The 26010-nt window shown below is 34.3% G+C and overlaps 1 protein-coding gene and 2 long non-coding RNA genes across 13 annotated transcripts in view; 2 read left to right on the top strand and 1 right to left on the bottom strand.

Annotated features, from left to right (window-relative positions):
• Positions 1-1000: 1000 nt before the first annotated feature.
• On the top strand, positions 1001-25993 carry LOC138913741 (uncharacterized). Its single transcript, XR_011419565.1, has 2 exons — positions 1001-1109; positions 25471-25993. It is a non-coding gene; the product is annotated as an uncharacterized lncRNA (long non-coding RNA).
• LOC138913742 (uncharacterized) lies at positions 11302-12104 on the top strand. The gene is made up of 3 exons (XR_011419566.1): positions 11302-11506; positions 11567-11740; positions 11804-12104. It is a non-coding gene; the product is annotated as an uncharacterized lncRNA (long non-coding RNA).
• The window catches only part of pan (transcription factor pangolin), a 115333-nt gene continuing 105022 nt past the window's right edge, over positions 15700-26010 (bottom strand). For 7 of the 11 annotated variants that reach the window (XM_070218093.1, XM_070218094.1, XM_044395382.2 and 4 more), the window contains one exon: positions 15700-22918. In XM_070218093.1, the coding sequence (XP_070074194.1) occupies positions 21826-22918 (1093 nt within the window). In that variant the 3' untranslated portion in view covers positions 15700-21825. Of the gene's footprint in view, positions 22919-25528; positions 25866-26010 lie in introns of those variants that run through there. The other 4 variants (XM_044395384.2, XM_044395380.2, XR_011419564.1 and 1 more) reach the window with 3 other exon arrangements.

The following is a 26010-nucleotide window of genomic DNA, read 5'->3' as shown; positions in this document are numbered from 1 at the left end:
TTTCATAAGGTTTCTCCATACAAGCGGAGGGGACAAAACCTCATTTACCCCTTACATTTCTTCCGTGTTTGGTTTCAAAATACACGGGGGTGACACAAAAAGTAAGGGGGAAATGAGGTTTCTATGTGGTTTTCCTAGGGAATTTACATTTTCCCTACACCGTCGCCTGCTGAAAGATACAGGATTTCCAACACTTTCTGCTAAAAGGAACAGGATTTTCAGCACACAAAGAACCACCTTCTTCTTTTCCCGGTGGGAAGTTCTCTCCCAGTCTTTGTAAATTATTTTTTTGTTTGCTAGTTGATGATTTAGTTTTATTTGAATCTTAGTTTAATCTGTCCAAGGTAATAAATATGTAAAAAATCACTGTTTTTGAATTAAGTCACACTAAAATTCATAAACTTTGTTATTGCGTTATAAAAGGTAATGCGTGTATGGCTCAATAAGTTAGTGTGTCTACAAATTCAAAGGTCGCGGTTTCAAGTCCTAGAGATATAGTTGTTCGTGATATTTTTTAACCTATAAGGGTTTGTTGGCATGTTGATTACATAGTTCTTATATAATTTAAACCAATTTTAATTTTTTTTTATCTTTTAAAATGGCGGCCGTGGGAATTTTTTTGTCAGGCCTTTTTGTGAGGCACCGTAAAAGCTGCCCCACATCCAGCGAGTAGATTTAAGTATACATAGACATATTTGGTAGACAAATAGTACTAAGTTAGGATAGGCCACGGAGGCAGGCAAGAAGCCAAAAAAAAGGCCGTTAAGTTCAAAACTTCGGCCGTTAGCCAGTAGTTCAAACAGGCGTTATTTAGTATATTAATCGACCGTTAGCCAATAGTTCAACCAGGCGCTATCGAGTGTGCTAATTGGGATCTCAGCTGATCAAGCGCTCTACTCGGGTTAAGCGATCTTCACACGAACAGATTAGGCGACCTACGCACGGTTCCAGTGTTGGGAAACGAGGACCCGGCTGGCTATATAAGCCCGGCGGCCGCCAGTCCCGTCGCTCGTTCGTTCACCATCAGTGAAAGCCAGCAAGTATAGCAGCAAGGACTTTAAGGACACGCAGGACACGCAGGACAGCGAGGATCAAGACGGAGGACCCTAGTGAGTAGAGTGCGAGAGAGATAGGGACGGGGAAAAAAATAGTGCGGCTAGGGAAAAGATATACATATACAAAAGAAAACCAAGAAAATAAAACATAAAAACCACGGACAATAAGAACCACGAACCTATACCGAGTTGGGTTTATTTCCCCCCTGACCCTCAAAGCCCTGATCCGCGTGTGCTAAAACAGTGGCCTAAGCCAAGCCGGTTGCGTTTTCGAGAACGTTCCTCTGCGCAACAAGACTTTGGTGGCAACCACGTGCACAGACGTGAAGGCGTGCAAGTACGGGTTTTCTCTCCGCGTGCATAGTTTTCCGTCTCGGTTTCGACCGACGCACACCCATCCCGTCTGCCCCAAATCCGAGTTGCAAAGGCCTGCCCTGACCCACCGATAAGAACCGCCGCGCGCATCGTGACTGATCGGCGATTGCGGCCAAGTCGCCCGCCTCCCCTCGTCCCCGCTTATTTACAAATTCGATTGTAAAGGATTCTGGGGAGACTGAGCTCCATCCCAGCCGTAGAAACATCCTTTGAAAAAGTAGGCCAGCTGCGGATCGTCCACAGGTCGCTGTGTAGATCTGATTTTTATGAAACCAAATTTATTTTGTTAAGAAATAATGTAGAAACTTTCTGAACCTAACTTACATAGAATATCTCAAAAACTCTGGTTGGGGCACTTATTCAAAGCCAAAAATCAATTTTTTCATATTTTTTTTTGTTGTTTTTGCTTTACCAAAAATACTTCAATGTACAAATTTCTACATAAAGTAGATTCAGACAGTGGGCAATTTCATTACAAACATTTCCGTAAAAGCAGCATGATGATTACTTTTTGAGATACACGATCCGCAGCTGAGGAAAACATGGTTTCGAGAAAAACGCATTTAAAGTAATGAAATATATCTACTGCACAAGGAAGATGGTTGCCATCATCCTGGTATAAGTTCCAAAATAGTTCCAATTTCTTCGTAAAACTTTCATGACACCTTTTTAAAGAGTTATACATCAATTTTGAGTTTTTTTTGTTTTCTTTAATTACACAGGTCGACAAAATCAAGACTTCTTCTTGGCCCAAGAATATACGCTACAAACCCTGAAAGGATTTTAGCTGTCGATTACTACCTCATACTTGGAAACTTTACATCACGTTTTGAGAAATCCGTGGTCAAAGTTCCAAATTTTAGATTTTTAGGCACTTTTTGCGGCTTAATAGCAAGAAAACCCTTCGTAGCCCAGAGCCACAATTTAGCGGGAAGGGTACTTTAAACCTTTAACTTCAAGAGTGTCCAATCACAAATTTGGGCGACCTCTACTTTTTAAGCTTCAATGGATTTTACTGAAGTAGTTCTTATTACTTTTTTCCATCTATAGTAGCGTCATATTTTCCTTGTTGAAATGGAACCCGTACACACACAATACATTAAAAATATCAGGCTACTGTAAATAAAAAAAGTGACAAAAAGTAATTCAGTAAAATACATTGTAGCTTAAGAAGTATAGGTCGCCCAACTTTGTGATTGAAGTTAATGGTTCAAAGTACCATTTCCGCTAAATTGTGGCTCTGGGCATGGAAATATGTTTGCTCCATGTTAACGTATTATTTAAGGTTGCCTGCAGATTCGTCATATTTGATTGGGCTATTTACAATTTTTAAATTCGGGAGTTGCAAAGTATAGAAGTGTTTTTTGTCGATAATTACGCATTTGCTTTTTTTTTGTGTTTAGACCAGGGTTCGTAAATATCACTCATTTTAAATATCCCTCAAAAACAAGCCGTCTATGATGAATATATATAAATATCAATCACGATACAAACAAATTATCATCTTTGCTCATTCAAATACATATCGCTCACTGATCGAAAAATATTCATGAGGAAAATAAAATTATAAAAAAGTGAGGGAAAAAAATATCCCTCACGAGCAGTGTTGGGAAAGGTACTGTGTTTTTTTACCTAGGTAAGGTAAAAGGTATTGGGCAAAAATAAATACCTAGGTAAGGTAAAGGTACTTCAATTTCCCAGTACCTAGGTAAAGGTATAAGGTAAATATATTGTTTTTTTTATTTTTTTATAATTTTTTTTGTTTTGTTCAATGTAATCATTTACACTTAAAATAAGACTAGTTTTCAGTTTTTAGTCGTCTTAATCAAACAATATCTTTTCATTTAAAACACGCGGCATGAATAATTGTATGCACGTATCACTTCATTAATGTATTTATGAAACCCTCATGTACATATTTGGCGCGCAAAAATTCCGTATGTAGAAACATTGACTATATATTGTGCCGTTTGTTTACGTACATACGGCATTTTTGCGCGCCAAATACACTTTGGTTTCATAAATAAATTGATGTAGTGATGGGAACATACATACGTGCACAAAATTAAATAAAATAAAACTGCGATTAGTTTTAACTTCACAAAACAAACAATTGAACGGCTGAATTCCAATGACTTTTAATGCTCCGTTCCGACTATTACAATTTCGAAACGAAACGATACAATGAAACGATACTACAGTGTCGCAGTCAGACTTGGCTATTTTAAATCATAGCAATGTTTAATACCTATGTAAGTACCTTAATAATTCCAAAGGTATATAAAAATCTGTATCTAGGTAAGGTAAAAGGTACTCAATTATTTTTATACCTAGGTAAGGTAAAAGGTACCACTAAATTGTACCTAGGTACGTACCTAGGTAAAAGTATCTAGGTATGTCCCAACACTGCTCACGAGTGACAATATTGTCAAAGACAAAAAGCACAATAACTCAAGCGTGTTCGATCTATTATGGGCAGAAATAAAGTATTTAATCGGTGGTAGACTTAAAAGAAGATACAAAAGATGTAACCTGCGTTTACAAACAGATGAATTGCATTAAAGTCTAGATAACACAGGCCGACAAAATGTGACATGGGTCGGTGTCCAGGCCTGCCACCATTTTATTTCGATAAATGAGGCTTTTCTTAGCATAAGTTGCCACTACACCTATAGTCCATCAGCTTTGTATTTGCGGTATCTTTAAATTAAGAAAATCACAAATTTTCTTCGTCTTTTGGGATATATCTTCAAGAGTGGTCAACCAATTTTGGTAATCTTTTCGGAAATAAATAGTTACATGTCTCTTTTATACGGTCGTTTTGGAAAATTCAATCTAACTCAACCACACGAGGAGGTGGGCGCATTCAAAATTTTAAAGTCACAGCAAAGTTTAAAAATTTCATGTGTGAACAGCGTTTAAAAATTAAATACAAATATTTTCTTCTACAATGCATTTTTGGTCCAAAGACACCTTATGTCCTTAATTTTTAGGACACTCATAGGCTTTTGTGAATTGTTTTGGAATTTTTAAAATGGTTCTTCTTACTTCCTTCACAGTGACGATTCACAAACAGTGCCCAAACCTGTCACAATTTTAAATATCATATGTTGCATGTTGCCGCCCTGTGTTTTTAAAGGTTTCTTGTTGTAATTTTTCTTGTCCTGGTAATATTGTATTCGTTATAATTGTACTATTAGACTAATTGGATAAGAAAAGTGATAACAACCAACTTTTAAAAACACAGGACGTATGTATGCTTTTATGTTTTTTGACTATGTTTTCTAAAAGGGCATAGCAGACTTACCTAGGGAAAACGGCCCCCAGCGATTTTTAAAAATTTTGAATCAGCGATGGTAGATAATTAGAAGGAGAATATGGAAACCAATTTTCAAAGCTATTGGATATTTGGCTGAGGAGTAATCGTCTGCAATCCAAAAATGTATTTAAGCTTATATCTGACCAACGGAAACGCTTAACTGAAAATTAGTGATGAGAAATCAAAGGGATAAGAAATAGGTCCTCGCTAAAGAAGCTTGGCATTTTTAAGACTTTTTAAAAGTGCAGAAAACCGCGATTAAAATTTTCAAAAAAAATTTTGACCACTTTCAAGTTTTGGCAACCTCACCAGTTTTTTACAGCTCCTGTGTCTTTTAACCATTGAATTAATAAAAAAAAATCATAATTTTATAGGTGGTGCAAAGTTTTTGAAGTGCACAGTACCAACTTGATTGCAAAGCACATTGCTTCCAATATTTATTCTCACACCTATTTTGGCACTATCATCACTCTTTTGCCGTATTTTGGCGTTAGAAAGAAAACACGAAATCAATTTTATCTTTCGAGCAGAAAGCACGATTTGCATAATTCAAAAGCAGAAATATCTGTCTTTTCATGGCCGATTACGGGATAAAAAAATATTGCTTTCAGACCATTGATGACCCACCGATACCATTTTTTAAGTCCAAAAGTAGGCTTTCGGCCAATGGGCATTCTATTTTTCGCAAAAGAGAACCCAATTTACTGTGTGAATTCTTTAGTTCGTTTTTGTATTACTTAACTGTCAAAAATAGTAATTTTTAATATGTAATACACAAAGTTGTATATGGGCACTTCCAGCAAAAAGTCCACCAAGACAAAAAACTTGAAACTTGAAAAAAACATATTTCCACATGATTTTTCCGCCATATTAGTTTCTAATAAGTTGGATCCTGAGATAAACTAAAAATTTGGAGTATAGTTTGATTATTTTTATTACAAACCCCAAAAATATACACAAAAGTTAGTTTTTGGCCATTTTTTTTGTTATTTTTTGGACCTGTCTTCTGTTGTTAATTTATCCTATAGGAATGCTAATATGTGACATTTTTCTGTACTGAATGCTTCATTTACATGTTAAACTATTAATTTAAAAGCAAAACATAAAGCAATTGAGGGATTGAACAACATTCTAAAAAAATTGGCATTCAAATATTCCATCAGAATTCGCTAATTTCTGGTGTTGACTGAACTTCCCCGAAATCCACTTCTATTTTTGTCCCGAGCGAATACGGCAGTTTTTTAACGATATCTTAAAAACTAAAAGTGGTACAAAATCAAGATTTTTACAAAAAATAGAGCTTGGGGAGAGTGAAAGGAAATGCCCATAATTAAAATTAAAATCAATTTTGTTACAATTTTTTTTCAACTTTAAAGGTGTGCAAATGTCCCGAGCGACATTTTGGAAGTGGCCATATGCTTTGGAAAAAAGTAATAGGTCAATGAAAAGAATTCATAGCGAATTCCTCAACGGAGATCCCACATTAAATCCAGTGAATTGGGATAGAATGGTATTTTTCAAACTTACCTATTGGCCGAAATCCTACTTTTGGACTTAAAAAATGGTCTGAACATCTATGGACATCTATGGTCTGAAAGCAATATTTTTTTATCCCGTAATCGGCCATGAAAAGACAGATATTTCTGCTTTTGAATTATGCAAATCGTGCTTTCTGCTCGAAAGATAAAATTGATTTCGTGTTTTCTTTCTAACGCCAAAATACGGCAAAAGAGTGATGATAGTGCCAAAATAGGTGTGAGAATAAATATTGGAAGCAATGTGCTTTGCAATCAAGTTGGTACTGTGTACTTCAAAAACTTAAAAAAAAAAACTGGGGTGGCCGGGTTGTAGAAAACGTCCCACAAAACTACTTGAAATCTAGTTTTTCCTTTCTTTGACACTGTTGCACCACCTATAAAATTATGATTTTTTTTTATTAATTCAATGGTTAAAAGACACAGGAGCTGTAAAAAATTGGTGAGGTTGCCAAAACTTGAAAGTGGTCAAAATTTTTTTTGAAAATTTTAAAAAGTCTTAAAAATGCCAAGCTTTTTTAGCGAGGACCTATTTCTTATCCCTTTGATTTCTCATCACTAATTTTCAGTTAAGCGTTTCCGTTGGTCAGATATAAGCTTAAATACATTTTTGGATTGCAGACGATTACTCCTCAGCGAAATGTCCAATAGCTTTGAAAATTGGTTTCCATACTGTCCTTCTAATTATCTATAATCGCTGATTCAAAATTTTTTAAAATCGCTGGGGGCCGTTTTCCATAGGTAAATCTGCTATGCCCTTTGTTTCTCCCTTAATAAAAATCCTAAAATTATTCTAAGTATGGGGTTCGAAAGATAAAGATTGTATCTTTTAAAAAACTTTAACATCGAATCAAACCATGAATCCGTTTGCCTCTGAGAGCTCCGGAAAGTTGGTCAATTTCAGAATTTTTCGAACTTTGAGGTCCTTTTGCTAAGAATCCTTGCGTCGGAGAACTTTTTGGAAAACGCAGTTTAACTTGGAAATTCGTAACGAATCCAAAAATATAGCATCCATTGAGGTACATTTATGATGCTGTTGGGCCAGCTGCTTGTTTCTACCAATTTCAATTTTCTACCAATTTTTAAGTTCACGACATGTATTTTAATAGATAAATTTGGAAATTTGGACACATAAAATTCACACTTTGCAGATCTGATTATCACGCGGCCGAGTGTTGTAAAAAAACTTGTGTTAACATGTTAAATGTCAAAGTGTTAAGTTCAAAAAAAGTTATTCGGCCCTGTTTTAGTTTTCACTTCCGAAAGATTCACACGGATTCGAATTTCCCAGACCTGTTTCAGGACTCACTTCCGAAAGAACTGCAAGAATTAAAATATCCCTCGTCGTCACTCTGTTAAATTCCGAAAAATTCACACGGAAACTTTCCGCCAAGCAATTGAAAGGCGGACTTAAATCCGCCAGCAAGAAGTCAAATTCACTTCCGAGTGAAAAATGGAACAGGCCGGATTGACTTGTGTGTAAAAAATTGTATCCTACATATGTTAACATAACACACACATGTCATTTCTGTTATTTACACGACGTGTTATTACAACACGAGTTTTGACACAGCGTGTTCACGGTTTTCTAGAGTATAAGAATTCAGATATGCTTTGAAATGGTTCAAACTAAGATATAAGATATCATGCTTATAGAAAACTGGTACAAATCATACTAGGGACATTAACACAGAAAAGGTCCTGAAAGTTCTAAAAATAAATATTCGATTTCGCTATCGATTGGATGATTAATTTAACGGTAAAATTAAATTTTTTGTTCACATAAATAGCGACACCACCAGCATGACTAAAACGATCTGCACGATAAACGATGACAAATCACTAAAATCGGGCAAGAACCAAGTTTCATACGCGCAAATAACATAAACATTAGACTGGACAAACAAGGACCTAAATCAATTTCATCAATTTTTTTTTAAATACTCTGTGCATTAATATGAACGACCTTAATTCCCTTTTTGTGCTTAACTAAAATTCTTACTAAACTCGCAGCTATGGAACTACTTATATCAGTCTGGTCGAATATGTTGAAAACCTACTGGTAAGCGCGCTTTAGTAAATAAGATAAATTCAGGAGATATCGAGACAGTTGCAAACTTTTGACAATTAACAATAATTAAATATAAGGGCATTACAACTACGGATAAATATATAAATAAATATAAAGGTACAATTTTAGGGACGAAAGCTCTTACTGTTAATAATATATAAATAAATATAAAGGTACAAACTTTTGACAATTAACAATAATTAAATATAAGGGCATTATAACTACGGATAAATATATAAATAACAAGAGAGAACGCTATAGTCGGGTGCCCCGACTATCAGATACCCGTTACTCAGCTAAAGGAAGTGCGAAGGAGGTGGAGATAAAAACTTTGATCCGCCGTAACTTTTTAACGAATGGTCCGATTTAAAAAATTTCTTCTACATTTCGATAGGTATTGATAAACAACATAAAACTGCATTTTTACTTTTCCGAAATATTGAAATTTTAAAAATCGTATATAAGCGATTGTGGGCGTTAGAGGGGGCGTGGCACCCTTTTGAAACAAACTTGCGCTGCGTAGGAACTCCTAGAATCTGCATGCAAAATGTCAATCTTCTAGCTTTTATAATTTCCGAGATCTCAGCGTTCATACAGACAGACAGACGGACAGACGGACATGGCTAGAGCGACTCGGCTAGTGATCCTGATCAAGAATATACACTTGTCAGAAAAAGTATGCGTACAAATATTTTCCGCAACTTTAGAGCTTAAAAAAACCTCTTAAAAAAATTTGTAATAATGTCATTTTAATTTTAACATTCAGTACACTTATTAAGCTTTAATTTGACGTAACTTATTAATTTCTAGCACCTTTACTTTTCCTAATATAAACAAAAATGTAAAAATTGGCCGGATTTCGCATCAGAAAAAGTATGCCTACAAATGCTTATAGTATTAGAAAAAGCCATATTTTGGGCAAAGTACGTCGAGTTTAGTACGGAGTTTGATACCCTTTATGTTTTATAACTTCAGTCTACATATTCGGCATCGATTGGACCAATGTCCTTGCATCCTTCGCTGTTATTTACTTCCATTCATCGACATTGAGTTTTTTCAGGATATCCTTGGATGCAAGGGTGTGAAGGCGAGTCCTGCCCTCCAGGACATCACAAAAATGCTTTACGGGATTGAGATATACTATTTTGATGGCGAATGTAGCTGTTTTACACATAAAAGCTTTGTTTTGTGGGCGAAATGTTTAGGTTCGTTGTCCTCTTGGTACCAAAAGTCCTTTTCGAGTCCCACTTTCAGGGCGCTTTAATTTGTTGTCTTAAAGTGCATAAAACAACCAACAAAATGAGGTATCGTTTATAAAAATCGGTCAACAACTTAACGAGAAATGGGTATAAAAACTTTCTTATTTAGATAGAAGGTTAGTTTTTTTTTGAAATTCGTATGAAATTCGTGCATTACGCCAAAGCAGTTGTTTGTTTGGTTATATGGCTAGCCATTTCTCGTTAAGTTGTTGACCGATTTTAATAAACGATACCTCATTTTGTTGGTTGTTTTATGCACTTTAAGACAACAAATTAAAGCGCCCTGAAAGTGGGACTCGAAAAGGACTTTTGGTACCAAGAGGACAACGAACCTAAACATTTCGCCCACAAAACAAAGCTTTTATTTGTAAAACAGCTACATTCGCCATCAAAATAGTATATCTCAATCCCGTAAAGCATTTTTGTGATGTCCTGGAGGGCAGGACTCGCCTTCACACCCTTGCATCCAAGGATATCCTGAAAAAACTCAATGTCGATGAATGGAAGTAAATAACAGCGAAGGATGCAAGGACATTGGTCCAATCGATGCCGAATATGTAGACTGAAGTTATAAAACATAAAGGGTATCAAACTCCGTACTAAACTCGACGTACTTTGCCCAAAATATGGCTTTTTCTAATACTATATGCATTTGTACGCATACTTTTTCTGATGCGAAGTCCGGCCAATTTGTACATTTTTGTTTATATTAGGAAAAGTAAAGGTGCTAGAAATTAATGAGTTCGTCAAATTAAAGCCTAATATGTGTACTAAATGTTAAAAATAAAATGACATTATTACGAATTTTTTTAAGACGTTTTTTTAAGCTCTATAGTTGCGGAAAATATTTGTACGCATACTTTTTCTGGCAAGTGTATATAGTTTATAGGGTCGGAAACGCTTCCTTCTACCTGTTACATACTTTTGCACGAATCTAGTATACCCTTTTACTCTACGAGTAACGGGTATAAATATAAAGGTACAATTTTAGGGACGAAAGCTCTTACTGTTAAGAGCACCAGCCCTCCCAGCGGGAAAGTGAGAAGTTGGTTTTTGTGTTCTTGAAATCCTGTTCCTTTTTGCAAGCGGCGGTGTGGGGATAGATAATTTCTGAGCGTTAAATGGGGGTGGGTTTCTGAGTAGCATCAATATCAGGCCACTTATGCGCTGTATGATTTCTGTGGCACTACTATTGTAATATTTTTCAACAAAAAAATCACCAACTTATAATATTAAAAAAATATTAATAATTGTTAATCAAATAAATAAAACTATATAACTATTATCATAATGTCTATAATCATAATATTAATTTATTTTACTCAAAATTTTTACAAATAATAATAAGAATGAATGTGGGATTCAACAAAATTAAAGAGAAAAGCCACGGTAAGAAGATTAAAATATTTGATCACATTTATCAAGGAATTACATTAAATTTAACTGCCGAAATTAAACGCCCTTTAGGCGTGAACAATACCTATAATATACGTAACCTTTAATGATTACGGTCCCTGAAAAATTTTGTTAAAACGAAAGATTTATTCGCGTGCGACCTTAACTTACAACGAAATTATGACCAAATTTTATCTGCCTTTCGCATGTTAGATTTATCAAATATATGATGCAGGGTCACATCAATTTAAAATTATGTTGGAAAAAGTGAAAACAGTTAATTTTAATCTAAACAATAAAAAGGTGAGTGATGAAATAAATTTTGTCTTTTAATAATCTTTGTTTCAGCGTTACAGAGGTTAATACCACAGATATTTTCGCCATTAATAAATATAAGCCACCAGATGCTATCTTCAACACAAATTCTGCATTTCAGTGTGACTTGAAATGTTTTTAGTCTTCACCAGTGGTAAATGGTGTTCGGTGTTCATTAAATGGTTGTATGAATAGTACTTCGTTGTTTAACTTAATTAACATATTACATTTATTTCAACCAGGCGGATTGGGACCTCTTAGGACCAGAAGTGTTGCGCCTGCGTTTGTCATATTTTATTTTTCCTTCTCATAGTTTTCGACATAAAACAGCTGATCAGAGGGAAAATGATCGGCCATGGCAAACCAGGCATAATTTATGGAGAAATCCTTTACTTTTGTGCCGAGACGTAATAATGGTAATTACTCATATTATTATTCCTGGTCTTACATTAATATCTAATTATTTTTGATATTTTCAGAAGACAGACAAGACATGGATACCTAAAAACTGCATTCGGCCAAGCACAAACCGGGAATGCTTCAGGCATTAAAAATGTTTAATTCCAATGCTTCGATTGTAAATATTATTAATAAATACACAAACAAATATTACAAAAAAAAAACGATTTTTATTGTGGAAAATCAGATACTGCAAAGCAGTGCAAAACCAAAACTGCGAGAGTCTGGATTGGCCTGCATTCTACTGCCAGAGATCCAGATAGAAACACCATTTCCCCCTTACTTGTTGTGTCACCCCCGTGTATTTTGAAACCAGAGATGGAAGAAATGTAAGGGAATGAGGTTTTGTCCCTTCCGCTTGTATGGAGAAACCTCATAAAAATATGTATTTTTCCAGATGAATCAGCAGAGGTTGTAGCTGATGTAGTTGATGAAGAGAGGGAAGAGCTCTTTTTGTTTGTGCGCCCAGATCACGAGAGAGCGCTGAAAGCTCATCCATGCGCTCGATGCAGTTTAACATGTTCTCACCGCAGCGGACATGCACAAAGCCTCTGCGAGTAAAGACGGCTTACAAAATTTTACGCTTTTTAAGGTTCATGGCCTCTTTAAAAATTATGTAGTGCTCTCTAAAAAGCTGCTCATTAATTGTCATTAATTTGTGAGTCGAACCCAATCAGCTGTAGGCTGAGTTTTTGTTTAGCAGTATAGGTAAGCACCAATGCAACGTAACTGCGTGATTTTTTCGTGGTAATTTTTAATTTTTATAATGACCACCGGGTCCACTGAAGATTTTTGTGTTTTTCTGGCCCGGAAAATTTCGGTAAATTTCGTCGGCGGAGTGAGCTGCAGCAAAAAGCAGAGTTTTTAGTCAAGTGTCTTCAGATTTTCACCCTCTAAAAATGGTATTCCGTGCATTTATGATCCAGGATGTTTATACGCTCGTTCACCTTATCCCTGTCCGATCGTACAGTATGAAGCTAGTGATTATTAATTGTTGTAAATCGATTAAAACATTGCACTGTCAGTGGCGATTTACAAGTCTCAACGTTCACACTGAGAACAGAAGATTGTTCTAATATTACACCAGAGATCAGATTTTTCGGCCTAAGATACTAGGTAAAAACTTTACTTTCTTCGGAGCTATTGAAAACACGTCCGTTCTACGGTTCGGTATGGTTGATTACAACACTTTAAATCGATGAAATATACCATGAAGGGAACCATCGTTTTCCCGTAAGGTACGTCTTTTTTTAAGTTTAAAAAACGTTTTTGACACTTTTAATTTCTAACTTGATTTGTGGAAAACCGATTTCGACCACATGACTCGTTTTACTGGTAATAGTACGCCTTCTAACTTTCTTATACACAGCATTGAGACCCATTTATTAGTTTAGAAGCTACACATAGTTAAAGTTGAAAAAGGTGAAAAAGCAACAATGTTGGCATAAATGGCATCGTTAAAAATATGAATATGAATGGACAAGTTCGTTACAAGGAAATCGACATAACTTGAACTAGTTAACTTTCCTGACCCAACTAGTATTTACTGGTCCAAAACTGATTCCGTTTCCTGCAGGGTAGCTAGAGAATAATTTAAATATAGGTCGGTAGAGAAGTGTTACGTGCGCGGATGCACGGGGGGTGATATGGGTGATATAACACCCCCCACTCGGGTGAAAAATGAAGGGAATTGTGGTATTCAAAAAGTATGCAACAAAAAATTTGTTCTGATATTACCCCCCACAACAAAATCCAAGATCCGCCACTGACAACAGTAAATAAAAACTAAAAGAGAACCCGTAGAATAACACAGGCCGACAGTGTTTTTGGTGCAGTCCAATGGGCATTTAATTGTGTTAATATAGACGTATATAAGCATATCTGCATACTTACTTTTCGCGTTTAACGGGTGGTATTTGTGCAATCGCGGTTTGAAAAAAATAGCAACATTTAATATTTTGATTTATGATATCTTCGAGGGTCTGTGCTCAATTGTATTAAAACATATGCCAAAAAATTGCTTAGATGCCCTTCTACGTAATTGCATTCAAGGTTCCATCTTAATTTGAGTCATTCAAAGCCTCTAAGCCATTTAAGTACTTTGTTCACCTCTATTCCCAACTAACTTGATATTTTAGGGCACATATTTTTCCTTGTATTTTTTTAAGCCTGTTCACCGCATCAAGTTGGTTGGGAATAGAGGTGAACAAAGTACTTAAATGGCTTAGAGGCTTTGAATGACTCAAATTAAGATGGAACCTTGAATGCAATTATGTAGAAGGGCATCTAAGCAATTTTTTGGCATATGTTTTAATACAATTGAGCACAGACCCTCGAAGATATCTTAAATCAAAATATTAAATGTTGCTATTTTTTTTTTAAACCGCGATTGCACAAATGCCACCCGTTAAACGTGAGAACTAAGTATGCAGTTATGCTTATATACGTCTATATTAACATATTTTAATGCCCATAGGCCTGCACCTTTTAATAAAGTCAATTTTGTTGGCCTGTGTAATAGAACATTTCTCTCTACTCCACAGCATTTCCGCCCATAGGCTAGGACTAAAAAGAAATTGCCAAACATTAGCTAAAAATTACCAACTTGTCTCTGAAATGTCCAAGCTTATTAATGCAACATTTTTTTTTTTTAAATCTACCGGGACTTTTAAAAAATAAATTTAAAGTTGTAAAATTTTGTTCATTTGCAAAGTACATAATACAAACATCGATCTCCCAAGTTGCTGTCTGCTCTTGAAGTGCTCAAATTAAAATTTGTTGAAGCCCAAGAACATGTGTGGGTAACTTTCCTAACTTTCCAGCTTTTGTAGTTTCCGAGATCTCAGCGGACGGACAGGCGGACGTACAAACTGACAAACAGAGTTTAGATCGACTTATCTAGTGATGCTGATCATATATACTTTATGGGGTCGGAAGAATCTTCTTTACAGCGTTGTAAACTTCTGACTGAAATCATAATACCCTTTGCAAGGGCATAAAACGATTGTTTTTGTCTTTTCGAAGTTTCTCGAAGTTTGCTAAACCAATTTATGTAATATGTTTTCTTAAGTAGAATTAAGAACTATAATATTACCGTTTAACTTATTATTGAAACTACTACTAGAGAACTACAGATGTGACACCTACGGTTTTAATGGGTTGGTTTACAACCAACCGTCTCTCAAACCGCCCCCATCATGGAGGTTTCCCTGTAAATTTCACATACAAGATCTTCCCATCATAATTTACTTGTCTTACTGAATCCTCCGGATTATCCTCATGTGAAGATTTTGAATGTTTTTAACACGCGCCTGCTTTTTGGAAAAGGGGGTTTCTTTTCATTACATCAAAACTTTACCCCGATGGATGGCAGCAAAGCATTTGCAAAGCAAAAGAGCCACTGTTTATACCCGTTACCCGTAGAGTATTCGTGCAAAAGTATGTAACAGCTAGAAAAAGCGTTTCCGCGTATATATATTCTTGATCAGGGTCACTTGCCGAGTCTACCTAGCCATGTACGTCTGTATGAACGCTGAGATCTCGGAAACTACAAAAGTTAGAAGGTTGAGATTTCCCACACATATTCTTGTATAGTTATACCTATGGAAATGTAGAAGACATTTTTCAAATCAGACCATTCATTAAAAAGATATGCGCAATCAAACAACTTTTATATATCCATCTTCCTCGCACTCCCTTTAGCTGAGTGACGGGTATTAGATAGTCGGGACACGAACCCGACTATAGCATTCTCTCTTCTTATCTTTCGGATCACACATAACACATCATTTTGAGCACTATAATAGAAGCCTAAACGTTTAATCCTTTAATATAAGCTTGATTAGACCCCGCAACTTACAGAAATAAGCATTCACAAGTTTTTAGTTGTCTCGGTGTATTATTAAAAACGAGTTCATATTTTCAACATTATTTTTTTATTATGTATATATGAATTAATCTATATTTCGTACATTAGTTATAATCTACTTTAAGTATTATTTACTTAAACTTAAGTATATGATTGCTATCAGCTTAATGCTAGCATTTTATTTCTTTCATTTATTTGCATAGTTATAGTATAACATTTATTATAAATACACATTGTAAACCCTTGCCAATAACTAGGGTTCAGCTTACGCTACGAACCTATCAGTCGACTGATAAATTATAATGAATAAGGTGGACTTCAAATTCATTATATCAGAATTATTATTATCAAGCAAATAAAATATTTAATTAACCATTGTCAAAGTAAATAATAATTAATTATTATATAATATACATATGTATATACAAAAAGCTTTTATATTCGTTGTGGGTACGCGTTTTTTATGGTTAGGGTATTAATATTATTAGGTATTAGCAACGTAAGTCAATCTGATAATTCACAAGTTGTTTTTATTTTAACCATAGTTCGTATTTACCTAGAAATTCGGCAAAATGTGACATTTCACGGTTTTTAACTGCCCTGTGTGTAAACATAAATATAAAAGCATACACAGAATTAAACATTTAAAAAATATATTTTAAAATTTGCTCCAATAAATAGAACAGTTAATATTGCAAAACGTTTCAGATAAAACACAAGTTTAAAAACACAGTAAATGGAAGCATGGAAGAATTTTTTTTACCACTTAAAATGTAATTTAAAACTAATGTCATATATTTATACAAACATTAAATATTTTCTACATTTTAAATTAAGGAGTTGCTCATATGCTAAACAATTTTTTTTATAAAATAAATTTAGTTTTTTATTTATTGATAAAATGTCGGATTAAACATATGTAATATGTGTTAAACAGTCTTTTAAATTAGCAATGGCTATATACATTGTTCTGATTACATAGTTAATACATTGATTTGTTTATATAATCAAGACCATCAAACTATTGTAACACAGATTCTTCATTATCTTATACGTGTTTGCGATTGAGCCCTTTATAAATATAATTAAATAGGTATATCTATATTTGAAGTACATAATAGTATGGTAATATTTATATATATTTATATATATATATATATATATATATATATATATATATATATAAATATATATATATATATATATATATATATAAATATATATATTATATATATATATGTATAGTTCAGAGCCCTATATAAATCGGCAATTAGTTTATCACAGCAATATATTGAATTTCTGGGCTTTCTATTGATCCGTATACCATTTGATACATTTTTTAATGAATTCAATTATCATACTGATGCAACAAACATGCACGGTATCATTAAAGTTTAAATTTAACGAAACAGAAGAAAATACTACACTGTCAACCTACACAGTCAATTTACATAGTCAACCTCAGCCCATCGATGGTTTTTTTTTTAATTGTCAAAAATCAAAACGCTTACCTACTTCAAAGTTACGTTGCTTTTTTTTACTGTTGGATTATTCCTATGGGAGCCATAAGATATAGTGCAATATATAGAAGACTTTTGGGAACTAGAGACTAGTTCGCATAGAAGCGGACAGACGGACATGGCTAGATGGGCTCGGTTATTGGTGCTGATCAAGAATATACATTTTGTGTGGTCGGAAACGTCTCCTCTACTGCGTTGCAAACATCTGACTGAAATTATAATACCCCTGCAATATAAAAACAGAGAAAGAAGGAAAGCTGAAGCGGAAGGTTGAACTGGACCGCTTATATGTAAAGTCTCTCCTAATTGATCTAAGGCAAAACAACACTGTTGACCTGCGCGGAGTAAGAAAAAAATCCCTGCAGTATGGTCCATAAGGATTAATATTTCCTGGCACGATATGAGGATAGCCAACAACAAAATAATTTGCGGATGATCCCAAAGCAATGGCAATGCGAAAGTAATCGGATTTCGCCACCTGGGTTTCACGTGTTTTAGTCCCCAGGGGACCCACCATCAATGAAAAGGTTATCTTTTTTATTGGATAGTTCTCCTTTAACATTTTTCCCCCAACATTGTTTATAACGCTTATATTAAACGTACATTTAACACCACAATTTTTGGATAGGACAGATCGAAATGTTGGGTCAGAGTCAGTCGACTTTTTCAGCACTTTTCCACTAAAAGAATATTTATATTTTTTGTTCTGTGTTTTGATCATCATTATAAGCCTCAAGGCAGATTTAAGCTATGGAAGTGGTGTACTATTTTTCACAGAAAACGTCTTTTTTTCTTGTATAAAGCATAAGTATAAAAAAATTATATTTATTTAACAGTCCGAAAAAAATGAATTTTACCCAAGCTACCAAGTTGAGACAATTAAATTTATTAAATTAACCAAAATTAATAGATTGTAAAAGTTTAAATATTTTTGGTGCGAGTTTTGATGGTATATAAGTATTTTGGCACTTTGCAAATAATATATGATTGGTTTTCCAAAGAAAACAATTATTTTATTGGTTTATTTTAAAGGTAAAAGACAAAGCTTTGGATAGGTAACTACACCTGAAGTTTCATACGCGAATGACAAAATGGCAGGTCAAAAATAAAAAGTGTCCCAATTTTCAGATCTCTCGCCTATCAAATATATACAGTTTATTAATGCAATCTGCTGTTTTTTTTTTTGATTTAACGTGTTGCCGAGCATAACTTTTTACTGGACTCAAAAAAAAAATGTATTTTAAAGATATTGCCCGTAAAATTGGTATGGTTTTCCTAATAAGCCGATTGAATTTACATATAAATTACAAGCCGATATTTATTATTATATTATGATTTTGTGAAATATGATTTGTATGCTATAGATTTATATAAGGCTCTAGTTTTAATTCTTTACAAAATCAAATTATAGGATTGTCGAAGTCTTAAGAAAATTAGGATATGTGTATTAAGTAAAGATATACGACTACAGGGTAACGGCAGGGTATATTTAAGGTTTAGCAAAATAAACCTAAACAAATTTTAATTTATTAAAAAACATTACATTTATTATATTTAAATGTTTAGTAATTTTTTACGACAAGTCTATTATTGACGTAAAACATGCTTCAATACATACTTAATAAATGGATTACAAGATTAATAACTGAATGAAGACTAGTATAAAAGTGCATATGGGCGTTCAGACCAAAATAATTATTTAAATATGACCTAATATTTAATACCAGAAAATTCATTTGTAAGAGTGGTATTTCATCAAAAGTTTAGCTTTTTATGGAATAGCTATCAGGTCTTATGGTCAATAAATTCGTAAGCATTATCAGTACATTCTATTGGAAAATGTTACCTATTTACATTTTGTGTTTTTTTTTAATATTATATATGTATACATATTTCACATCTCATTTAACATTATTTATTTCAAATATATTCGTAAACTAACATTGAATATAAATACATGAAGAAAATTATTTATTTTGGAGATGATATTTTGTTTATGGGTCGGAAACGAAATAAACCGTTAGCTTTAATAAAAAACAAGAAAGGAAGCTAGCTTCGGCCAGCCGAAGCTTATATACCCTTGCAGATCATTCCTATTAATTAACAAATCGCAAAAATGTTAATTTTCTAATATTTCTCATTAATTTTCCGATCGTTCCTATGGCAGCTATATGATATAGTCGTCCGATTTTGATCAAATTAAAATTGAAATTCGGAAATATTTAAAAAGAGTCATATCCTAGAGTAGAAGATAATACAATAAAAATCAAAGAAGCTAGAATTTATTTCCTATTACTTTTCCATTAATTTTCCGATCGTTCCTATGGCAGCTATATGATATAGTAGTCCGATTTTTTAAATAATTAATTCGAAATTCAGAAATATTTAAAAAATAACATCCCCAAAAGTAGAAGGTAATATTTCAAAAAACACCGAAGCTAGAATTTTTTAAAGTTTTTTTCTTCCGATCCTTCCTATGGGAGCTATAAGATATAGTTGTCCGATCCGGTCGGCTCCGACATATATACTACCTGCAATAGAAAGAAGACTTTTGCGAAAGTTTCGTCCCGATAGCTCAAAAACTGAGAGACTAGTTTGCGTAGAAACAGACAGACGGACAGACGGACAGACGGACAGACGGACAGACGGACAGACAGACAGACGGACAGACGGACAGACGGACATGGCTAGATCGACTCGTCTTGTGATGCTGATCAAGAATATATATACTTTATGGGGTCGGAAACGTCTCCTTCACTGCGTTGCAAACTTCTGACTGAAATCATAATACCCTCTGCAAGGGTATAATAAGCTACAAAAAAGACTATCGCTCTGATATATGTGTTCACGAAGTAATAATACGACAGTAGTTTCAAAATTATAATTGAAATGTGACAATTTTGTTCATTGACGTTTAAACTTATAAAATTTGTATCTGACGTCAGTGTGAGATGTTTACCCATTAGCCTATTTAATTGTCTCATTATCGTTATAACAAAACTGCAAATGAAAAATTCAATGTAGTGTTTTTATTCTAAGAGATAGGATTCATGATCATAATAAAAAAATTGTACTCAAAATAACAATGTACTCCCAATAAATATATTAAATGAACAAATAAACACCAAAAATCAAACGAAAAAAGTAATCATTCGTAAATAATGTAATTGTATTTCTCCATTGGATTCACCAATTCTGATAAAATATCGCAACGGGAATATTAATATATGAATATTAACAAATTGCTGCTTTCGACAAATTTTAGCCATTATTAACAAGGGACCGACTTTCGTGGAATTTAATTTTAAGTTTAATTTTTGTAACACGCTGTAATACAGACTGCTCTTATCCCATAAGATTGTTCCAGGTCCCTTTAGCCTTTAAACAAATATATACAGTTGAACTTCCATTTCTTCTAAGTCGAACTTTCTCTAACTGGAATAAAACTCTGTGGCAGTAGCGTTTAACCTTATTTCATACAATTCTGCCTCCGTCTTCTATAATAAAAATTTTAGAAAAAAGATTCAGTTTAATGGTTTGATACCTACACTAATAAAACAAGAGAAGACGCTATAGTCGGGTTGGTGTCCCAACTATCTAATACCCGTCACTCATCTAAAGGGAGTGCGAGGGATATGGATATATAAAATGTTTTTGATTGCGCCAGACGCATTTCAAAATCGTTAGTGGGCGCTTGTGGGCGTTAGAGGGGGCGTGGCGCTCGAAGAATATGTGTGGGAAATTTCAACCTTTTAGCTTTTGTAGTTTCCGAGATCTAAGCGTTTATACGGACGGACAGACGGAAATGGCTATATCGACTCGGCTAGTGACCCTAATCAAGGACCCTAATCGGAAACGCTTCCTTCTCCCTGTTACATACCTTAGCACTTGCGTCGGGGAACTTTTTGGAAAACGCAGTTTAACTTTGGAATTTGTAACGAATTAAACAATATAGCATCCATCGAGGTTAATTTAAAAAGCATTGATTTTGTTGCACAGTGTAATTGGTTTGAGTACTTGATAATCGGGCCGATTTGATAAATGGTGCCCTTTGAAAGTTCGTCTTAGTTCAGGAATGGGCAGCTATTTTAAGCAAAATCTATATTTATAAACGGGACAAAACCTATAAAAACATTTTGTACTTGCCAAATATAGTGTCGAGTAATTGAAGTTCAACCGTACATATTTGATTTGAGTAAACCAAAATAAAACTGAAAACCAAGTATCCTATCTACCATTATAGTCCGGGTAAAGTTGAATTGAGCATTAAATAGGTGTATACAATGGATTTTAGTGTATATTGTGTATATTGTCTGTTTATATACTGAACTATTTGGCATTGCCTAGCTTGGGACCTGTGTCAGGGTTATTTTAAGAAATATTAAGGGTTGGCATCTATTCAAGTTGACTCTAACGAGTTTTGTGCGGAAATCCTATAATTCAGTGAACTATTAATATAGTTTAATTATTAAAAAATATATATATTGCGATGTAAGTCTTGGCACTAGTATATTAATGGCCTCTCGTTTCATAAGATGGCGATTGGATGTCGAGAATAATAATTATTGCACGTGTATTTATTTGTATTATGTCTTCGCACACTTATAAATAATCAAATCTATTTGAACCAAATGTAAAAATCAAAATGGATCTGTTACGAAACGCTAATAACGCCAGTTTCGGAAGCGCCTGCGCTTGGAGTTTTGCTTGATGAATTTGATTGTGGATCAGATGATTTATGGCATTCATTGCTATTTGCAGCGTGAGTACTAACGGACATCATTGTCGGCTCACTTCTTTTAGCTGTTTCCATATGGTTAGTTAACTGTTGATGAAAATGTTGGCTAAAACTGCTATTTAAAAGGGAATGGTTCGCACGGTAACCGTGCGCTGCCACGTGATGAATAATGGACGTAGCTGCATGTGCAACGATAGTCTGTGAGTCAGTAGCTTCAATCAATTCAACATTTTGATATTCACGTCTTTTTGTTAACTGATTGATGCTTAGAGGGTTATTAATATCCCTTGGGTTAGCACCAATAGGGTTACGGGAAATGTTTGGCATTGAAGAATTGTTTAAACTACTACTTCCAATCGACGGTAACGAAAATATAGCATTATTACAAACTGTGGGATGCGGCTGAAAAAGTGTTTCAGGTTTACAGCTACTTGTGCTAACTACTGGAGGGCTGAACCCCATTCCCAAGTGACTAAATCGATTTCCAAGCATCATGGCTCGTTCATGAGCTGAGCTTGGAGACGGACCCGTTGTACCTGTAACTGGCGAAACTGTACTTGAGGTATTTGGGGTAGTGCTTATGCTACTGGTGGACCCACTACTCGATCCTGATGTAGACACAGATGTTGACCGTTGTTGAGAAGGCGGCTGATCTGCATTGACGATTAAAAGCGCAGTTGAGGTGGCAGGAAATATAACATTAGTTGCTGTGTTGATATTCATATTAAGTGGGCTTGCTAAGCTCATTGTTGTCGATGGGCTTTGTAAACTGGACAATCCACTTAGACAGCCTGGGCTGGGCATGGATTGATTTAGAGACTCAGTGTCGTCATCTACTATTTTATTACTTTCATCGGCGCTTCCACAACTTCCGCCCAGTTTATCATCATCGTAATCGTCATCGTCATCATCACTTAGCTGGCTTCCGTGTTCATCAATACCGCTCCCGTCTTCGGTGGGTCCATTTTCATTCAGCGATTCCATATATCGAATGCATTTCTTTTTGCGCCTATGTAAAAAAAAGGAAAAATATAAGTTAAATATAAAAATATTTTGTCAGAACCACAAAAAGTGCAAGTACTTATTCATTCCGTAAAAAATATACACAGTTTTTTAATAATTCATGCAATAACGATTCAAGTCCTTATAATTCACAAACAAATGACCAATAATTATAAGATAAATATTCTTATAAACAGCATGCCTAAATTGCATTTTCTTAGATCTTATGCTAAAAGATGTTAAATTACAATATTGTTACTAAAACATTTTAAAATGAAAACTACCAAAAACATTTTCGCTTCACAAAAAAGCATTCAAACGACGGAACCCAATAATAATGAAAACAATAAAATAAGGCAAGATCGGGAACCGAAGTTCATATAGCTTTGCAATTAAAATACTATTCGTTTATTCGTGTGAATTACATTAAATTAAAAAAACCGTTTTCGGTTGGAAGAGATTTCTGAGTCTGCAAGTTTGACTAGCAAATGTGTTTATAGGCTATTTGTACACCACACACAAAATTTTCGGAATTGTTAGTAATGTCAAATTGTCATTGTAATATAAACTCTACATAGACATTCCAAACACTCTTAAATCACTTAAACTAAAAAAGTCAAAAAAGCTCCACAGCATTTGATGGAAAATTCTGTTAGTGCTGGAGCCCTAGATCACGAAAATACCAATACTTTTTTTCGATGGCACAGTTTTTTTATAAAGATTTTTTACAGTTTAAAACAGTGGTGGCCAGCAGAGGCAGCGCGCAGGGCCCACGGGATAGGCAATTTCTCTGCCGCTGCTCTGCCAGCGCGCTGCAGCCTTTCGGCGCACATGTACACTGTCAAGCTGAAAAACGTCACGCACACAGGCACATTCGTGCATGCTCGCACTCACACAAAAGCAATGCATTCTTTTATTGTATGTGTGCTGCTTCTGCTGGCCACCACTGGTTTAAAATGATAAATTTCGGAAATTTTTCTAATTTTTTTGCCATACAGATCAATATGACTGACTGACAGCGCGACAGTCATTAAAAAAATATCGCGATTACATTTTCAAGTTTGCTGTTTAGGTAATCAGACCTTATCAGCTATAAAAAACTAGTTTCCTAGCGGGCATAAGTCTATTAAACTGCGGAAAAACTTGTTAGATTGACCAAATTTATATGATTGTTTCTTTGGCAGTTGGTCAAACATGTCAAGTAATTTGGTTAATTCCTGAGAAAAATAAAGAATAATATGTTTCGATATAAATATATTTAAATTATAAAAGACAATTAGAAGGTATTTGGTTCAAACTCCGTGCAAAGTGGAGCATTTTAGTGGACAGATTTGGAGTCGGCCTAGTAAGAAGATTGAATATCTTTATTTTAAAAAATAAAAGCAAAATATTGTGTACAATTTTTAATGTCCTGGTGAGAGAAGTTAACTGAAATCTGAAAGCTTAATAAAACGAGATATAAAAAATATCTAAATGTTATGATTATGAAATATAGAGCTAAAAATTGTGATTCGGTTTCGTCTGGATAACACATAAGCGAGAAATTTTGTAAATTTAAGAGTGTATCGTTCTTAAATATTTCTTACTTGTTCAGTGTTCCTGTGCTTTTTAGCATAAACAAATAAAGCAAGTTTAACTTAAAAGCCAATATAAGAAATTAATTGTTATAACAATACGAAATAGGATTCATAGCACTAAGTAAGGCACAATAACGCATTACCAACAAATAAAACAAATGAACTGAATATTAATGTAGGAATCGTAAACATTTTTCATTGTATTTCGCACATCAAATAGAACAAACAACAATGTAAACCTTATTTAAAATATATATCAGGGTTTAGACAAACTATTCTTACAACAAAATATATTAAATTTACTACTATTTAAAGAAAGAACATTTAATAATTAATTTAACATTAATTATTGGAATCATTTGGGGTGCATTTTGTTACTCTCACACTAATTTGTCAACTCTAATATCGCGATGGTATGGTAAACGGTATCATAAACGGCTGCATAGATATTGTATATGTGGTTTTAAGTAACTATCTCTTTATAATGTCTGTTCAAACACCGGGATTTTAGAATCGATAAATATGAGATCTAAAAAAAATTAAACACTATAACGGCAATAGATTATGAAGGTAAAGGCAGGTAAAACACTATCACATAAAAACGCGAGATGACAAATAAAAAACAATTGGTCCTAGCTTCGTTAAGAATTTTCAAAATTCGGACTCATAAGAAATATGCTATATCAAAATATTGTGAAAGGTAATACAGTAATAACTGTATGTCACAATATTTAATGAAACATTAGTTTTCTTGTGAATAAGTACAAAAAAATTAGCCTTTCTAAATTTTTGAAAATAAAAAATAATTTATCATTTTCATGCAATAAGTATGTATATAGGGCCTTGAGGTTCTATATACACAAACATGAGCTAATTTAATTTGTAAACCCTGATATGCATTTATTTTAATTGTTTGATTTGTTATTTACTGGTTTGGATGCTGACGCAATTTTAAGATGTAAAAACTCTTCATCATTGGTAGGTTGGTTATCGATTCCAGGATCGTCAGATGATTTTGTTTCGCCGCCGCATTCATTTATCTACAAATTGACATATGTCGGTGGTGCCTGAGGCGATAGCTGTTGTGAACATGCGCTTGCTGCACCACCACCTCCTCCTGCTGAGACTGTTATGCCATTTAAAGATGCTACTGCGTTTCCATTACTGGTAGTCATCAATTGAACATGTGTATGAGAAGACGAGGTGGATGATGATGAGGAGGACGAAGATGACGAGTTGGGCAACATTACCGTACCCCCTAAGCCACTTACAATGGGTGCCAGCATGCTAACACCAATGCTGTTGACCGCTGCACTACTGGTGATGCCAACGCTGCTGCCATTGTTGCTTGCAGATGAAATGACACTCAAATTGGGACTTAATTATTGGTCAAGGCGAGAGTCGATAAAAAGCCAAAAAGTAATGTAATTAACCGTCAATGTAAAACAGGGAAGATATGTAATTAAAGACATCAAGGATTGTATTAAATATTTTACTATACTTTATATCAGTGTGAATGTGT

This window comes from Drosophila takahashii, chromosome 4 (genome assembly GCF_030179915.1).
Source record: "Drosophila takahashii strain IR98-3 E-12201 chromosome 4, DtakHiC1v2, whole genome shotgun sequence".
NCBI classification, from domain to species: domain Eukaryota; kingdom Metazoa; phylum Arthropoda; class Insecta; order Diptera; family Drosophilidae; genus Drosophila; species Drosophila takahashii.
Note: the sequence above shows the minus strand (reverse complement) of the source record. Positions and strands in the feature narration are given on the sequence as shown.